Source organism: Antrostomus carolinensis, unplaced genomic scaffold, assembly GCF_000700745.2.
Source record: "Antrostomus carolinensis isolate BGI_N321 unplaced genomic scaffold, ASM70074v2 scaffold32914, whole genome shotgun sequence".
Taxonomy (NCBI): Eukaryota; Metazoa; Chordata; class Aves; order Caprimulgiformes; family Caprimulgidae; genus Antrostomus; species Antrostomus carolinensis.
Genome location: NW_010309247.1, coordinates 1 through 19,406, shown reverse-complemented (window position 1 = coordinate 19,406; position 19,406 = coordinate 1). Strand labels below are relative to the sequence as shown.

At 42.7% G+C, this 19,406-nt stretch overlaps 1 protein-coding gene across 1 annotated transcript; it reads right to left on the bottom strand.

Moving 5' to 3' along the window:
• Window positions 1-2,916: 2,916 nt before the first annotated feature.
• On the bottom strand, window positions 2,917-17,235 carry CREG2 (cellular repressor of E1A stimulated genes 2; the record flags this gene model as incomplete). Its single annotated transcript, XM_010166060.1, has 3 exons — window positions 2,917-3,053; window positions 5,274-5,387; window positions 17,066-17,235. Coding segments are annotated over 3 exons (421 nt in total), but the record flags the coding sequence as incomplete, so codon positions are not given.
• Window positions 17,236-19,406: the final 2,171 nt, after the last annotated feature.

Sequence of the window (19,406 nt, the reverse complement as noted above, 5' to 3'; positions counted from 1 at the left end):
ACTCTTTCGGTTAAAAGCTTTAACAAATGTCGCTTACCATGTGATGACCAATATCACTTGAGACATTTGTCAGTTTAAAGAAAAATTGGAACTAGTATATAATTAATAACATAAGGCCCAATTAAGCAAACTACCATCACCTCCCCTTTTCTTAGTCCAGAAAATTCTGTTCAAAACATGCAAAAATATGCAGGTCATATTTTTGATTAATTTCTACAGACTTTCAATGACTTTTATGGTAGCTGTTCCTTGGGAGAAGTAAGCATGAAATGAGAACAGGTGATTTAAGACAGCATTTCTTCATGAAGCCCCTGTTGTCACTTTACATGCCATTGCTGCTTCAAGTTTTGAGGTTCTGTGAAGAGTTTCACGGCAGGTCCGTATAGAAAAGCTTCTCGATGAATGTGTCAATTTACAATACAGAAGCTACTCCAGTGAATATAGGTGTGCAGGGAAACAGCCTGTAGCAAGTAAGGTATTGTAAGTTCAAAACTTTTCATAGTGTGCACTAACTTCTTAAACAGCTAAAGCTCTACTGAACATCGTTGACACAATCCCTTACTGCTTTAAGGCAAGAGTGTTAATAAGTTAACGAACAGGATATAGGACCATGTCACTGTCACCAGGCCACATAAGGATGTAAGGGAAATTGAGAGTATAGTAACAGCAGCATTTCTAAAATTCTTCCTCTCTTCCTCAGCTTGTTTAAACATTAAGCTTGTAGACTGGATTTGCTTAATCTGTGTGCGTGTGTGTGTGTTTAGGGGCGGGGGAGAAAATAGGCAGTTCAGGTTTCTCTGGAATTAGTAGTGAGCTGGGATAATGAAACGTGTAATTAAAGTTGCACAGAAATGTTCGACCTGTGGAGATTCCCTTACAGGGTCTAGTATGCTGCCTGTTTAACTCAGTTTTAAAAGTCCCATTAATCCTAAGTATCAAATCCATAGTGGGCAAAGATCTCTATGGCAAAATTATGTGAATCGAGGAGGATTTCACTTCACGGTATTCTGTAAATCTGTACAGGATGGGCCATTTTGCTTCAGTGCTACACAGTGCAAGATTCGGGGGCAAACTCAAATGGGAAAATGCTGCTCATCTGCCAAGAAAAAAAAAAAAGGAAATGTATTCAGGCAGGACACTTCCCCTTTTGCGAAGTTACCTCTGCAAAAGATCTGCACAGCTAACAAGAGTCTCTGGCAACGAGACAAGAAAAAAAAATTATTAGCAAGTGTCTAAACAAAGTTTTTCCCAGGCATTTGTTTCCAATTCTTACAGAATATCAGGAATAGCAGTGATGCCCAGAGCCCTGAACTCACCCAAGGGCTAAGTGGCCCCTGGTATTTAATCAAGCACGGTGCCCAGCTCTGCTCCAGGAGTGACTCTCTCCCTCTCTCCGTGCCTGCACCAAAATAAGCTCAGCCACACTTAATTGGCTTCCAGCTGGTCATAGCTCACGCAGCCACCTCTGAGCTCTGCCCGGGGATTAACCTGTACAAGCTCAGGTCACTCACCCAGGGACTCAAGCTCCTCCTCAGCCCAGCCACGGTGTGGGCTGGTGTCCAGAGCTCCGGTGCCCTCCCAGGGGTGCTGGAAGACCTGCCCCACAGGCACAGAAACCCCATCTCAGTGTGTCTCTTAATGTAACAGGGAGACCAGCCATATAATTTGCAGACTGTGTAATGACTTGGCTGGGTAGCTATGGGACTTTTCTTTCTGCAATACCTTTAGGAACCGCAGAATAAGTTTACCAGGACATCTAGAGAACGGGCTGAGGGTGAATAAAATATTTTTTAACTCTTTTGGTATTATCAGATGAGATGCCTATTCATAATGTGATTGCAACCAAGTTTGCACTTTCCACACTAGGAAAATGAGTTTTTCATGGCCTGAAATACTTACCTTTAGGCTTACTTATCTTTAGGCTTCTTTGAAAAATACATTAATGAGCAAGCCCCTTAAAACTTGGTGAGGAAATGGGGTTAAGGAACCGGTTCCACCCCTAGGTGAGTTAGTGATGGTTTACAAAAATCAGTTGCACAAATGAGTTAAAAATAAAGCGGTGACTGGAGAAGGGATGCACAAAAATTGGGACTACAGGCTATTAAAAATGCTTTCCCTGTCTCATAACAGGAACAAGCTAGCTGAGAACATTTATTTAAATTCTTCTTATGAGAATGTTTATACTGGTATTGGGATAATCCTTGTGGGGCTGATTTGGTTTGGGCCCTTAACGTGTTTAACCAGCTTTGTGTCAGTGAGAGACAAGTTATACTGGAGCCCTGTTGTTTGAGCTGCTTGCATTTTTTCTACTAAAAGAGATACTTTCTACTCAGTTTCAAAGTGAAATATCAAATTAGAAAATGAGGGAAAAGCACATGTAGAAAATATAAGCTAGAAAATTATGACAGCTTTATCGATTTCTTTTTTTAAAATTTAAATATGTAAATTCACAGCTATTAAGTTTATCTTAGAGTATTTACAAATCAAGGGATACCAAGCAGCAGTAATACCTCCACAATGCATAGAGGCTTCTCAGTAGGTAGTATGCTTTTTCTGTAAATCAGAACATTATATTTAGCACATACTGCAGTTTCCCTGTGGGTGCACAGCAATGAAAGTCAAAACAAACAGATACAAGGCATTTTTAAGCAGCATTCAAGATGATGCATTGCTTGTTTGAAATGACACATTTGTACGTGGCAGAGTAGGGTTATTATCCACCTCTCCTTTATAATTTGAAAGTCTGTGTTGGTTTATTTTCACTCTGCTCCACGTAAGACAGAGCTATTTTGAAGCCTTTTGGGAGGGGAAAAAAAAAAATCACTGTTACTTAACCATCCAGCATGAAATTTTAAAAGCGTTTGGAAAGGAAACTCAGAAGATCTCTATCTCGAAGCCCATTTAATCATCCTTTACTTGGAACTGCTTTTAAATACTCTTCTACTGCAATGGCAGAAACTTCTCCATACCAGCTTTGAAGCCAGATGTGCTCAATGTTCATTTTCATGAAGAACCACTCATAGCTGCGAGGCCACTTCCTTACCACTGGGTGCCTGGAAGGACAAGGAAAAGAAAGAAAAAAAGTGAAAGATTTTCCAAAGCGTATGCCTAGTCTGTTTTTTAATTCAGCTTAGTGTGCTCAGATACAGTGAAACCTGAGATCTGAGAACCACCACCATTATCTCTTTTTTCCTCCCTTGCAGTAAGGCTTATGATCTTCCACACCCCAGTCTGGTAAGAATTGACACGAAGGCAGCCAGTGAGCACCACCTTCCCCTGTGGCAGAACCCCATCTCTAAAGGCAGGTGTTGTTTGGTCTCGAAGTAAGTGAAAAACAGAGGAGAATCTCTGAACATGTCACGGTTGTGCTTCTGTCTGTTCAAAGGAAACAGCGTTCTGAAAGTATTACAAATTTTGGTAGCAGTTGTGGTACATCAGGAGAGCTAGTAAAACTGGCTAGCAGGCAGAGCACAGCCCCTTCGAGCTGTCACCTGCTAGAGCCTTCTCGTCCTGTATTTCATAGAATCATAGAATGGTTTGGATTGGAAGGGACCTTAAAGCTCATCCAGTTCCAACCCCCCTGCCATGAGCAGGGACACCTTCCACTAGACCATGTTGCTCAGAGCCTCATCCAGCCTGGCCTTAAACACTTCCAGGGAGGGGGCATCTACAACTTCTCTGGGCAACCTGTTCCACTGTCTGACCACCCTCACAGTGAAGAACTTCTTCCTAATATCTAATCTAAACCTCCCCTCTTCCAGTTTAAACCCATTACCCCTTGTTCTGTCATTAACTGCCCTTAAGAAAAGTCCCTCCCCAGCCTTCCTGTAGCCCCTTCAGGTATTGGAAGGCCGCTATAAGATCTCCCCAGAGCCTTCTCTTCTCCAGGCTGAATGGCCCCAACTCTTTCAGCCTGTCCTGTCCGAACAGCCGGCTCAAAGGCACTCTCCTCACCAGCAATATGGGATGCAGACGTCTGGTCCCCAAGCCCCAAGTAGTGCATCTGCAGAGGGTGCTGTGGGATGCTCGGCAGTGGTGCATGGAGCAGATACAACAGCTTGAGCCGCAGTGTTCATGGGAACATGGGGTGGGGGGCGAAGCGGCGCAAGATGGGGCAGGGTTGGCCCAGTGCCCCTCTGCCCCAGCAGAGGACCCCGCAGAGGAGATGGCTGGTTTGGCAATGTCTGGGTTGAGCTGGGGTTTCCACCATTTTCTGACTTGTCCCTTTGAGCACCCACACCTGTGGCATTGTGGCATTGTGGCATTGGGAAGTGGCTCCAGCTGCTGCCAGCACTGGATGGGGTGAGCCCTGGCAGCCCTCACTGTGTCAGTCTGGCTTTTGCTGCCTGACAGTGGGGCATCCGCTGCCAAGGTGCTGGTCAACTCTGGCTCATATAGAAACCCGATTTCTGCAAAGTTTGTAAAAAGGACTTGTGTGCCACTATAGCCACTGTCTATCCCTGGTCCCATTTTTGTTACTGATGGGACACCCGCTGACAGGGTCCCACCCTAACCCCTTCCAGCAAGCCAGAGAGAATATTGCCTCTGGGATGTTTTAGATCCCAGCTCATCTCAGTTTCCCAGCAGTATCTGATTTACCAGGCAGGATGTGCCTGGAGGACCATCCCCAGCCTGTGTGGGAGGTGTGTGCCCCGACTCCTGCTAAGGTTCAAGCTTTTCATGCCTGTTATTCGGAAGACCCACTGGAGGGCATGGGGGCACACCCTGGGTGGGTGTGTATGTGGCAGGGTTGTGCTTGCATCTCTTCAAAGGAGACTGTTCTGTATGTATTATAGCTTTGGTAGCAGGTGTTGTGTTGTCAGGAGAGGTAGTAAAACCTGTAAACTGTACCCTGCAAACATGAAGGTGGCAGAGCTCTGCTCTGTCTCCAAGTAGAGGGCTGTGGCTGAAGAGCACTACCTGTTCTAAGGTGATCAAGAATCATTAAAGGTAACAAATACACCCTGGATTTATGGAATCTCTCCCCAGAGCCAGGTGAAATATTTCCATAATCTCCGGACTATAAATCATGTGCTTTACTGGAGTCCAATACTGACTAATTGCATTTCCATGTTTCATTACCTCAAGAGTTAAAAGGAGGTTGCACAGCTCTGCCTGTTGTTCCAAGCCACACAGGAGCCAACACGCTTCGTGGCCCCAAAGTAAAGATCAGGCTTGTTACTTCTCAGATTTTCCGTACCAAAGGGCCACATCATGTATTTGTCTCAAACAAAATAGGGTTGCACTCTCCCGCGTGCCTGTTACGTACAGACCTGGAAAACATTGCTTGCTTTGCAAATTCCACTTCCTCCGGAGGCACTGTGACCATCTGTCCCATGAGAGTCAGCCGGGCGCACCTTGGATCCTCTGGATCGATTACATTTTTTCTGTGAACAGAGAAAAATGCTCATGTGTAAGAGCTTGGTTTCTTTGGTAAGGGTTTTGGAGAAATATGAACTCCTGCTCACATATAAAAAACCTGCAATATTTTGTCAAGCTTTGCAAATCTTTTCTATACTCAGCTATAACATTTTGAGGATGCTCTTGAAGGAATGAACCTGAAACATCTCTGCTGCAGATTTTTGCTTAATCTTAATTTATGCTCTCAAAAATTGGATTAATATATGTTAGATTGTAAAAAATGTGAAAATAGCAGTTTTCCCAGACATATGTGCAGACCTGAATTCAGGATTCTGAAAAGAACTGGGGAGATGGTTAGTCTGTGCCTGTGCCTGCAAAAGAAGTGTGCATATGTGTATTTGTGTGTAAAATCTAAGGTATTTTCCTTGTGCCTATCCTAGAAGCTCAATGCTTGTTCATTTTTACCCATTTTTCAAATGCTTTACAGCAAAGAGACAAGTAAGATCTCTTAAAAAAATTCTCAAACTGCCTTCATCCTTCAAACCAAGGCAGGGAAAGTACTTGTTGCTTTTTGGCTCTTTCTATACAGTAATAATAAATAACTCCCATTAGTGGCTGTGGGGCAATTGCTGACTCTGTCATATACAATACAAGGATATAAATCATAAGTAAATTGACCAGTTGCAAAAAAAAGTGGCATGAAATAACTGCAAAAGCCTGATTCCTGGCAAGTGCTGAGCAGACCCAAGTTTTATTGCCAGCAGTTTGAGACGGCTCAGCATCTCATAGGGCTGTCTTCCCACATAAGAACATAAGCCTGAAAAACTACATTCGGAAATGAAGACTTCATTTCTTCTTCTCTGTGTCTTAATCTGAAGCAGCAAAACACAGTAAATTACATCTCATCTGTGTGCAATATTACTTAAAGATCTTGGCTTGAGCCCTTCAGCCTTAACTGTGCAATCTGCAATGGCTTTTTTTTTTTTTTTTTTTTTTTTGTTATAATTCTCACTATGTGCCTATTGCATGCAGGAAACATATGGGCATCCTCCTGCAGCTAGTTTAACACCTGCAGTTTCCCCACAGATGGTTATGAAAGACTCTGTAGCTCACTGGATAAAGTATCTGCTTTTATAGATAGGGCCATGAACAGAGATACACAAGGAAGTATAGCCCTCTGATGGATACACAGCTATGCCCGGTAAGCACTTGGCACCAATTGTAGCCTGAGCTCCAAAGAGCCATTTGCAGTCACGTCATCTCTGGGATGTTTTTCAGCATCCTGTTCGGTCTGGAGCAGCATTGACTGAAGGAGGTGTTCAGCTTAACGACCTGTGGACAAACTCCGTGTGTACTCTTTTTTTCCTCCACCATGTTTTCTGTATGGGAGGAAGGGCAGCTCCCAAAGATCAAGCCCAAACTTTCTGTTCACATCAATAAATAACGGTCTCATTTTCTCTAGTACATTTTTTTTTTTAATTTATTATGAAGTAATAAATTAATGGTGCTCTCAGTACCTGAAAATCTGCATTCCCTGTCCTGGCACTGGGTTTATTTCTATCAGTGTGTATTCAGAGTACAAACCTGTCTATATGGTCACCTTGGCATGCTGTAGATCCTCAGCACTAACTCCTACTGCAGTTTCCCAGCTGTGGCCTGACAGCATCCTGTCCCCAGGCAACCCAGCTCCATGCCCCAGGGGACACCCGCAGTTCCTGGCATTTCTTTTGCGTAGGCTTTGGGTGTTGTGTGGCCGTTCAGCCTCCATGGTCCAATAAGCAGCTCACCCACCAAAACACAAATAAATATAGGCAAATACAGGGTGTGCAGCTGTAGAGAGAGAAGCTGAATCCCACACAGGAAGGGTGTCAGCCGATGGCCTGTGTGTCCAGCAGCCAGGGCAGTGCAGATTCACACTCTTGCAACTGTTGGCTCTGAATAGCAGAGCCTTAAAGCCCACTCCAAGTGATCTCCTGATCTATTGTTATCTTTTGTGCTTAATCTTAGTACTGTATCAACACCCTCTACATATGTGTATATATTTAGCTTGATGATTCTTAAAAATACAGAAGGGAAGGGGCTTCTCACTAGCAAAATTCCAGCTCAGAAGTTTGCTTTAAGCTACTAACTGTGTATCTGTGTATGAAACCATTTCCTCCACAGCCTAACAAAAACCACTGAAGAGACAGGAAAAGCAGGCGTATTTGCAAATGCCTTTCTTGGGTATAGCTCCTAGGTAAGATGTTGTTAATTACTTTAAGAGATGAATTAGAAAGGTATTGTTATTAAAGGATGTCTGCACTTCACAGAATGGATCCAGGCAATAGATTTGGGCATGATCAGGAGCAGTGAGAGATTTTGGTCTGACACCTTCTAAAATTACAATTATTGAATCTTTTTGTGCAAGTACATGTTTATTCTAAAACCCTGCTCATTAATTCTGAGTAGGCAATAGACCTGGCGTTGCTGTGGTTAAGCAGTGAATCCTGCCTGCCTCTGCTGAGACGTGTTTGCCTGATAGGACTGGTGTCAGGTGTGACTCTTCCCTGATTTACAGGAAAAACTGCTCTCTGCATATCAGGCTGACAACAAAACCCGCTCACTGTACATCCATATCTGGAATGGTTTTATTTCTGTTTTTTTCCCTGGTTCTTTCTTCTCTTTGCAGTTTTCTCTATGTTCTTCTCTCCTGAGTCAGGGTGTAACAGTAATCAACACACACAATATTATCATTCCCAGTTAAAGTTACTCAAACTGAATTTTGTACATTGGAGTAATATTCAGGAGGGTCAGATTGTTTTTCTGGGAAATAAGGCAAACAAATTATTTGCTAAGATTATGTCAGGTGAAGTTTTGGAAGAGCTGAACTGGACAATGACACATTTGAGTTCAGCATGCCGCATTATTACTTTGTTGGCTTTGCTTTTAGCACTGCCTCTTATCATAGGTTTTCTGTTTCAGAATAGGAACCTTGTATTCTAATCTTACTTTAGCATTAGAGTATTTTCTTTATCAAAGGAGCCCTTCATATTCTGAAGTAAATCTGTTTCTGCATCATTTTTGGCATAGTATTTCCCTAATAATGCATGATTACTTTTATGCTTTCTAAACCATAAAAAAAAATCACTAAACTTACAGCTACCACATCTACCTCTATTGTGAACAGGTCTTGAATTTTCAGTGGTGTTACTGGTGCAACTGATGTAAATACAGCCTTTGCTTCCTAAGGGATGTGGACAGGGATATATCTCTCATTTTTACTAAAAATAATAAAGGGATAATGGGGATAAATAGGTATATTTACTAAAATATTCCTCCCTCAGATCTGTAGAGGTCTAGCCATGCATTCACTAGTCATTTCTTACCTTTTGTACAAATAAACACATATTCAGCTCTCAGTCCTTAGGCTCCTTCCATCTTTATTGGCACAAGAACAAGTAGGTGCGGAGGAGCGGCTTTATATAACATCTGTGTGCTGCTGACTGGGGGTGAGGGGGATGCAGAGCCGGGAGGAGACAGCATGCCGGTGACACTGTCTCTCTGTCGAGGAAACCCAAGGTGGCTTCTCAGTCCCTGTCTTTACCAGAATCAGGTTCTCTGTCTCCCTGGAGAGGATTTAATGAAGGCTATGATAAAATATGAACTCAGGGGAAGAGAAAGCATGGAACTGTGGAAGGAGACCAAGCAATAGGGAACACCCTTTTTTTTTTTATGCCTATGTAAAATACATACACCTTGTTGCAGAAATTGAGAGAAGCTAGATTAAAATGGAAGAAGATTCAGTTTATGCATTTTATAAGAACACAGTGCATTAAGAGAGATTATCTTCATTATTCATCTGATTTGTGAAGAGAGAACTGATTGTCTTCGTTCCTCTGCTTATGGTGAGCAAACTAGCTATGCAGAGTTTGACCCAGTCCAGGCAGTTGTCTTTTCCAAGCATGTGAGATGAGAACATGAGCTGCATTCACTTACAAAGGTGCCAGCTTTACTGAGCTTAAGGAGAAGTCTGTGTCTGAGGGAAATATGTTTCCCAACAGTGAAGTGCACTGCTGATGAACACATCCCACTTATTTTACTGTGTACCACTTCCGCGCTTTCTGGGTCATGGTTCAAGAGCGTTTTTTAGTGCCACCTACTCATTAAATTGTTTACTACACTAGCCATCTCTTGGATTTTAATTAGAAGGTTCCTATACAACAACTAGCCAAGTCCAGATCTGATGAACCCCTAGTTCAGGCTGATGCGGTTATATTGGGATAAAAGGTGATGATGTCGGGACTTTGTTAGGATTCCCCTTTGCTGCTGAGATCTCTGCTTTGACTGACGATGCTCTGTCTCCTGGTTTCTGACCAATAGTACCCCTGAGTATTACCTTCACTGTCAGCTTCTGCAATCCATTAGTAAGGCAAAACAGATCTGGCACAGACCAGCAGTAAAGGCAAAATAGGAGTTTGGGAGGTACTTGTGAAGGAAAGTCAGGTGTCCCTGAGAAGGAATTGGTTGGAAGAAGGCAGGAGGGTTCGGTAATGCTCCAGGGACTGGGGGAGGAAGCAGGAGTCTATGGAGGGGAATCTATTTTTCTTCTTCCCCAGCCTCCCTTTCCCACAGAGGAGCTGCCATTCCTTCGCCACCCCCCTGAGGAGACAGGACCTTCCATCCTCCCTGTCAGGATCCATAAATCCTCCCCATCTCCCCTGAATGCAGTTCTCCCTGCCCTGTGAGAAAGTACTGCTTTTACCCCTCTACTTCTTCAGCAGAATGGAAGAGAAAAGAAGTTGGGAGAGTTTTCTCCTATTGTAGAAAAGGAGAGCCAGATAACCAAAAAGAAAGCCCCAGACAACAGTTTACCTACATTTTTTTTCTACATTAGAGCATGCAGCTCATGTGTGGCATAAGGGCAATGACTGTCTCCACACATCCTGACCTCTCCTATAGTGGCAGCAGCAGCTGTACAAAGCCATGCTATTAGGAGGTGGCACAGCTCATTCCTGTCACCTCCCACGGATGCAGGGTAGGCACCTTGTCACCCTGCACAGCCCTCCTCTTTGCCCAGCCCCAAACTGGGCAGGAGGTGAAGATTCAGAGTTATTTTCTACTGTATACAATACATCATAGGATTTGTTGTCCCCTAAAATCTACAGAAAGGGAGGAAATGCTATGTCCTCAGAGAATTATTGTAAAGTACTTCTAATTTTGATTCATAAATGTGATTAATTTTGAAAAGCAAGTTATCCTCCTCATACATTTAATTTGCTCACCACTAACTACCAGAGTTCCTGAAGCAGAAAGAATGTATTGGTGCTGCTAATCTGCCTGGCATGAACGTCAAACAAAATCTCTGATGAAAGCAATTTTGTAATCTGAAAAGCTGTTGCTGGCCTTCAGCTGGATACGGCTGGGCAGTTTTGCCCTGCCCTGCTCTGATTTTGACAAGAATTTCTTTATCAGCTGTGTTTGAGAGCTGATAGTTAAAAGGCATCTTTGCTTTTGCTTTTGGAAGATCAGTCTTGTGTTCTGAATCTGAAGTCACGTTTGGGAGCTGAAGAGTATTGGTACAATGGCTATTCTGCATCTAAGTAAGCCTATATTCATAATATACCTGTTTTCATGTTTTAAATAATTTCACTCTTCCTAGAAGATAATCCTTCCTTGTATGTTTTAATTAGAATTTGTTAAGTGAAGTCAGTCTGTTTGTCTGTCTTCACTGACAATAACAACTCTTTTCTTTAGATGAACTCTTGTGTTTCAGACAGGAAACTTTTATATAGTTTAACCATAGACAATTCACAGGAAAAAAAAAGAATCACAGCATCAACTATTTCTGTAAACAGAGTCAGAGAAACACATACTACTTCACAAGAAAGGGATTTTGGGAAGTTGGTTATTTAAGAATACAGGGAAAAAAATAGTAATTTAGAGCTATATTGTGTGCATTGGGTCATGATGATAGTAGGTTTCATATTTAACTTTCTAATTTGGTATCTTCCTGATTTTTTTTAAATACAGATTTTTCAGGAACAGCTACTGACATAATTATTTGCATATGACTAAAAAGGGCAAATATGCCCAGAACTAGAAATGTGTCTGTGCCATAGAACCAGGAGGTGGATCTCAAAAACTGAGGGATGTCTGGATTCGGCCTTTGTCTTCTGTGTGCATCATTTCTCTTTGCAGTGCCAAATTTCTTTGTTATATTAATCCTCATATTCATAGACAGTGATTCCACAAACCTAGAGGCAGCTGCATGTTGGATGGCCAACTGACATCTCAAAAGTTGTGTCTACCACCCATGGCGGGCTTATTGTCCCTCAGGGTTGCCCAGGAATTAAGGCAGCAGTTCAGGCACACCACTCATCACCAGGGACCCTAACCCACCGCATTATTCTCCTCTTCCCATGGCCTGGTGGTATCCAGAAGTGTTGGAGATGCTCAGCGCTTCCCCTCAGCCTTTTCAGTGCGGACTTTAGGAAACGTACAGAGCCATTTTACACCCACTGAACATGTCTGCCTGGTCGTGCCGATCTGCTACCTCAAGCAGTAGATGAAGCGTGGTGGGTAAGACAGCTCTGATGGAGCCACCCCTGATGTAGGTCATAAACCAGGAGAGGAACCTGGGTCCCTCAAAATCACTCATAGTCTGCAGCGTGGATTTGAAACACCATCCTCCAATCTAATAGCAAAGGAAAACAAACCCATGGACTGACCCCAAAGTTCATTGCTTTTATTTCTTTTTCCCTTGTGTGAAAACCGGTTCACAGGAGCCGTGTAACTGCTTCTTCTCTAAGAAAGCTGCAGTTGGTCCCTATGAATGTGCTGAACCTGATGTCAAGGAGGTGACACATGTTTAAAATTAATTGCCTGTTTTGCAGACTGCAGCTGTAATGAGGGAGGCCCAGGAGCTTACTTGGAAAGGGAGATCCTCTGAGCAGCCTGTGTGTTGGGAAATGCATTTAGAACAATAGGTGCTCTATTCTTTAATGTCGGGTTCAGACTTGCTCCCTCTGCAAGCTATAAGAATGAGACTCAATCTTTTTGGCTTGTCTGTGGAATGGACATGACAACTTAGTCTATTTATAGCCCTGAACTGTTTAATTTTTCTTGCCTCTATTATCCATTTATCTGCCTGCAGATAGGATGCAGCGTAGTCACTAACAAATGCTTTCCGTAGCCTGGCCATCAGCGAGCCCTGTCAGAGAAGCGCAGCCCGTCTCCCGCTGGGAAAAGGCAATCTCTAGGTCAGAGATGAGGAATCCAGACTGTAGCTGCAACATTATAATGTCTTGCAATTAGTGCCTATTCAGATGCATCACAGCTCTCTTTCTTTCATTATTAAATGTTATTTCTCTTATTAGTTTAGGCTTTTCAATTTTTTTCTCCAGCTGATTAAATATTAAGGCTAGAGAACCAAAAAGGCCACTTTGTATTCATCACATCCCCCAAACTGAAAATATTTATTGTCAAGGTTTGGATCTTGAGTCTGTTCTGAAACAAAACAAATGAAATTCACTACTAAATAAATTGAATATCAAGCTGATGTACAAGCACACAAGTCACTTGGTACTCATTAGATACAAGACAACTATTGAAATGTCAGCTATGTTTTCTTTCTAAAGGCTGGAGATTTCTTTAGCGTGCAGTAGGTCAGAAGCATTTTTCAGGAGAGTGCCAAATACTCCCAGGAGCATTGACTACAGGAATCAACCAGGTTTCACATCTATTTTAGTTCTTGCAACTCAGAGTAGGTTAATAATGAAATTCTAATAAAATTCCACATGAAAACAAGCTACAAATACATTGCTGGCACACAAGGGCATGAACTTTATCACACAGAGATTATTCATTTAGCTATTTTGTATAACTATTTTGAAGCCAAAAAAATTAGTGATGCCCTTGACCATGAGAACTTCTGGTATTAAAACCATATATAAATGACACTTTCCTTTTTGAAAGAAACTCCACAGATACAGTCTTAATAGTGGCAGGACCTGAGGTCTCAGAGAAAAAAGGTCTTTCCTCTCATGTAGTGTGAGTAAGGAAGTGGAAGAAACCCGCTATGCAAAACCTGAGCCGCCACATAAAATCATAGAATCATATAATAGTTTGGTTGAAAAAGACCATTATGATCATCTAGTCCAACCGTAAACCTGGCATTGCCAAGTTCACCACCAAAATACTAAACCATGTCCCTAAGCACCACATGTACATGTCCTTTGAATACCTCCAGGGATGGTGACTCCACCACTTCCCTGGACAGCCTGTTCCAGTACTTGACAACCCTTTCAGTGAATAATTTTTTCCTAATATCCAACCTAAACCTCCCCTGGCACAACTTAAGGCTGTTTCCTCTTTTCCTATAGCTTGTTATTTGGGAGAAGAGGCCAACACCCACCTCACTACACCCTCCTTTCAGGTAGTTGTAGAGAGCAATAAAGTCTCCTCTCAGCCTCCTCTTCTCCAGAAGAGCTTTGCACTAAGGATGCTCGGCGCTGTTTGCATGACACACAGCCTGGCTATCTCAGTAGGCAGAGTGCACCCCGAAAAGGGTGCTTGGGCTGCCCAGGGCAGCTGGCTAGCAAGCTGGCTGTGTTACCAGCAGCCCACCCAGTGCTGCTGGCAGTGCTAGGGACAGGTCACCCCAAGCACTGGCAGCGGGACCCCCACACCCTTCTTGTTATCTTCACTGTTGCGCTGCCCACAGAAGCCCTCCCTGTGGGGTAATGGCAGGGTGCTGTACAGGGCTGAAGTTTAAGATGTTGCTAGTTTTAAATGTAAAACTCTTTTCATGGGTTGCCAGTTTAAAATGTAAATTCATTTCTGACCCTGGTTACAGAGGGAAGGGAAAGAAGAAAATTAAAGTTCCAGTACCCACATTGTGTCCTGGCTGTGAGACAGCCCCAAGGCTTGCTCACATTTTCCTAGCTATCATCAAAAACATGAACTGCAGCTCAACAAATGCCCCAGCTTTGCATATCGCTTGTTCTTTGCACTAAAGCCGGCCAACATCTGTTCCAGATGAGAACTCCACAAATAAATAAATAAATAACTAGAGAAATAACTAACTAGAGAAATAAATAAACAAATGGTGCAAGGAGCACTGATCAGACTCTGACTCTGTGTACTCATTTCAGTAGTAAGCTCAATATTTAGAGTGTGGTTACACGCTAAAATGAGGATGTCCTCTTTTCCTCCACCTTCTCCTTTCCCCTCTCCTTTGCACTCCTCTGGCTCTTGGGGAGCTGACTCAAGTTGCAAACCCAGTAGAAATATAATCCAGAAAAAAAAAAAAAAAGGAAGAGGTTTCTGCTGGGTTACTGAGCTAAAATAGGCCCACCATATGGTCAGCTGAAGGGAGTGGGTGGCACTGCGTGGCCAGGAGCAGCAGTGGCCACGGGAAGAAAAGAAGAACTGGCAGAAAACCTTCTTCTCACCATTGGGTTAATTTTCTTCAGATTTATGTTTCAATTCAGGGTCAGGCAAAGCCTAGAGCTGCTTTGAGAGAGAGAGGAGGAGGGACCACGTGACCAGTGGTAGGGAGGGAGAGTAGGGATGTGGCAACCGGTAATTAGTTTGGCCTAAGCTGTCTTGGAAATCCAGGGTTAGCTCCTCAACGGTGCCCAGAGAGCTTGTCTCAGGCTGCAGAAGGGACTACAGAGTTGTGTGGCAGAATCCAGGTTGTCCTGGCTGCAAGACAAACAGCAGCACATTCTGGCACACGGAACAAAAGGGTAGGGGTTTGGTTTGGAAATTAATAGTTACTTAATAGAAAGACAGCAAATAAATATTCTTGAAGGGCTGTGATGTATATGAATTTCCTATTTCTATAAATCATGCAGCATTTCTCTTTTGTTGGTGAATTGGCACTTTCCAAACAGGTAAATCGGGCGGTGACGTTGATAAAACATAAAAGGCAAAGTCTTTCAAGGGTGGATGTTTAAAGTCAGGGATGAAAGGCCACACTTAAGTGCCTAAATGGGTGTGTAGTTTTCAGAAGTGCTCAACACCAGCAGTTATCATCAATGGAAGCTGCTCTGACTCTTAAGCCTCTGAAAATAGGGCACTGGGTAGGTGCTAGGACATCAGGCTTAATGTACATTTTTAAGTACTTGGTCTAGATATTCAGCTCGCTATTTGATTGAATGAAAACGCTTAGAAAGCAGCAATAAGTTCAATTAGCCTGTTGTGAAATAGCTGATACATTTAATTAAATTTGAAATTATTAATTCAAAATATTTAATGAAATAATTTTAAGGAACAAGCATTCTGGTCTTAATTTCATCACTCTGTTGACCTTTTCAAGCACTAAAAGCTGAATTACCTTGACAAATGTTGCAATAGGATGTTCCTATCAGGTGTTTGACATTGCAAGAGGAAGCCACGATTTCCATCCCTTGGGAATGGGATGTCAGCCTGAAATCAACTGTACTGCTTAGGACTAAGAAACATTTAATTTTGCCACCATATAACTCTTAAGAAAACAGACAGGTGTGTTCTGGAGGCAAATACAGACAAATGCAACAGCAACATGCTTTATATTTGCCATTCACTGCTTGTTCCAGTTTTGTTCTCAGCCAACAGACTTGAGAGGCAGGATGATACCCAAGGCAATCCCCAGCTGGGGAAATCTGGGATCCAGTTCTTAAGATAAACCGCTCCTCCCCCAAAAAGGATCTCAAGCTGGGTAAAAACTTTTAATCCCGTTTCTTTCTGAGGCAGCCTGTAATTTCCAGTTCTTCTCTCTCTCTCCTTGGAATATCAACTAAGATCTGCTTTGGTAACCAAGTCCTGTCTGACACAATTTCGGTGTCATGTACCTTGTCACGTAAAGAGGCCTTTGGAAATAACACATCACACAAGGGTGACCCAGCCATGTTTGCCACATGTTTGACTGTAAACAAACATATGGCAGAGATACGTCTTTTTGAAGGAGAGAAGCATGGAGGGGAAGACTGAATCATCTTCGAGTTTACATACATACATTTTACACACATAAAGCTTCAGTGATCTGGAGTTACTCATTACACAGATGGTTAGGAAGAAGTCAACTCACTGCTGTCTCTGGAGAGACAAACAGGGGGCCAGCTGTAGATCAGTAAATCCCAGACCCAGCTTCCTTTATGTGGGGGATCATTTACCAACTGTTTATGATACACAAGGTACCAAAAATTTGTGGTATCATATTCAATTGTAGCCTCTGAAGAGGTGGAAATTAGACTGAGTGGCATGGTCCTGAGTGTATAACTTGTGAACTGAGAGCCCGAGATCCCCTTATAGACCGTGGAGAGCTAAAGCCCTGTCAGCACAATCAGCAGAGCTGTTCAGCAGAGCAAGGGTGCCTGCTTTACCCTCACTTGGATAGCCCCTGAAACAATATGGACTTTATTGACTAGATTGCCATGGCCTATAATGGGATCTTGAACACCTAGATTTTACCTAGCACCTCCAAGAGGAGACTAAAATTTAGGTACGTTAAAGCTGAAAGCCACTGCAGCTGTTCATGCTACCATATACTTCAGTGACACTTCTGCTTTTCTTTACCATGCTTTACTGGGGCAACTTACTGGAAAAAAAAGCTAAGGAGGAGCTTGTAGCTGATGGTGAGAGCTAAAAATAAAAGCATCACACTGAAAGGGAGGACCCAGCATTTTGTTCTGAGGTCTCTGTTCCCACTGAAGGTGGCAGTAGGTGGATAAACCTCTATTACCTGCAGAAATTTCCATCTGCCTCTGGCAGGGTTAGAGAAGCCATGGGATTCTTCAGGAGGTCTGCCACAGTGTTATCCTTCGGCGTCACGTAGAAGAAAGGAACTCCAGTGCTGTTATTGACAGGACCATCGCTGAGAAGTAAACAGTTCCCATAGGGCATGCCTTGGATCTGCAAAATCCAAACAAGCAACTGATTACATCTTTGCACATAGACAGTTTACAACATCGGGGATTCCCTCAAGGGCTCTAGCAGAGAAGACAGCAATGCCCAATTGCTCAGTCCCCCACTTTCTGTTGTCATCATGAGGCACACCTTCTTCTAAATCAGATCTACCATGCTTTTCTGAAAACAGATGTCTCCTCTATTTCTTCTTTCCAGTCCTTTTCATGACACTATAAACATTTTCTCTTCCACCGAGCTTAAAAAACTATGAAATTAAAAATGTTTTAGTGCATTAAAATCAGTGCCATCAGCGTCAAGAAATGTTTACTCTAAAACAGTCCTGATACCTTTTCTCAAACCCCAAAGGATATAGATTTAATTTAACCTTGATTCAGACTCTTTTTTATGTTCATTTTGCCCCCCTTTTCAGCCTTGATTTGCAATGTCATTGCATTGGTTTGCCAAGAGAGTGGGGAAGGCATTTTACCTAGAGTAGTGTTTAAAGTCAAGCTGGACATCAGCTCAGCTGCCTGGACAGGATCCTCAGCTATGGAGGGGGCAGGTGATCCTCAGCCACCAGAGCAAACCTTCCTCCTGTGTCAGAGGAGGGACAGAGGGACACCAGGAAGCCAAGTTTTAAAAAAGATTTCTCCCATACACTAACCTGTGTACACACAGCGGATATAATGCATGCAAAAACATCCTTGCCCTGTAGTGACACACATTAATATTCTCCGTACTGATTTATGCTCCTACTATGCTTTTCATCCCATTATAAATTGCAATGACAGATTCTTAATGAATTCCTGTTTTTTTTCATGTCTTCAGATATTTCTTTCCTCATGGTCAATTAGATGGTAAATAGTAAAATTATCAGTCAATACATTAATTCAATGTAACTGGTAAATCCTTTACAGCAAAATCAAATTAAGTACGAATAGTTCATAAGAAAACCCTGGGTGATGTTATTACCTGGATTGCATGCTTTCTGATCTTTAATGTTTGCTTGCCTTTAAAATTTTAATGCTTATAATGCTTATAAATGGTCCTTGTTAGCATTCCTTAGAAGGAATGCTTTAAGGGAGCCACATAACTTAGAAACTAAAAATACTTGTCTATTATTAAGAGTTACAATGTAAAAAAAAAAAAAAAAGGTAGCTGTCAGTAGTATTGCAGGACATGTTTCTGTTGCATAAAATGCTCAGTCTGTCAGGCACGGTTAACGTTAGAGTGGATTCTCAACAAGAACTGGGATCACAGGCAGCATAACTCACCGTTCACAGCAGCAACACCCCTTTCATAAATTCCAAATTTCATTATGAATACGATTTTTCTGTATCACTTCTGTGTTGTAACTAGAGGCAGCTAACTGCAGACTATATCACGGCTGTAATTCCACCGAGGGTTTCTGGCAAGACTATAAACCCGAAGAGTTAAGATCATATGATTTAATAGGATTTCTGAGAAACTGATGTAGAATTACAGGCCTCGTGTGTGTATGTATATATATATTTATTTAACAGTATCTTTTTTTAACCTGTTGCTTTGTATTTCAGAGTAACAGAAACTGCTGGTATAAAGCCAAGCTTTCTGAAGATTAATATGCTTCCAACTTTGGTTTTTAAATTGTATGTTAATCAATCTGTGAATAATTTCAATAGAAAGTTTAAGGGTTTTTTTGTTTTGGTGGTTTGGTGGTGGGGGGGATTGGGGTTTTGGTTTTTTTGTTTTGGTTTGTTTGTTTGTTTTTGTCTGAGCGGTTTTGGTTTGTTTGTTTGTTTTTGTCTGAGCGGTATTTGATGCTGCATCTAATTCCAATCTTTAATTTCAAAAAGGGAAATATTTTAAAGTTGGAAAAAATAATTCCCCCGACTCTCCAGCGCAAGCCCAGCTATTTCGCTTAACGCTCCTTACAGAAAAATCGTCCTTTAAGCTGGTATAGCCGGACCGCGGTGGGATGGGCAGATTTTGTGGTGCCCACCAGGCTCTTCTCCTCCTCCTCCTCCCCGCTCTCTCCCGCTGGCCGGGTGACGGCCCCCGCCCAGGGGAGCAGAGGGAGCCCGGCGCTCCCTGCCAGCGCTCCAAACCGGCTTCTCTGCCTAGAAGGAGTTTTTACTCTTCTCTCCGCGCATTTGGTGGCCGCTGCCACCGGCGCTGCTGACAGGGGATGGGACCAC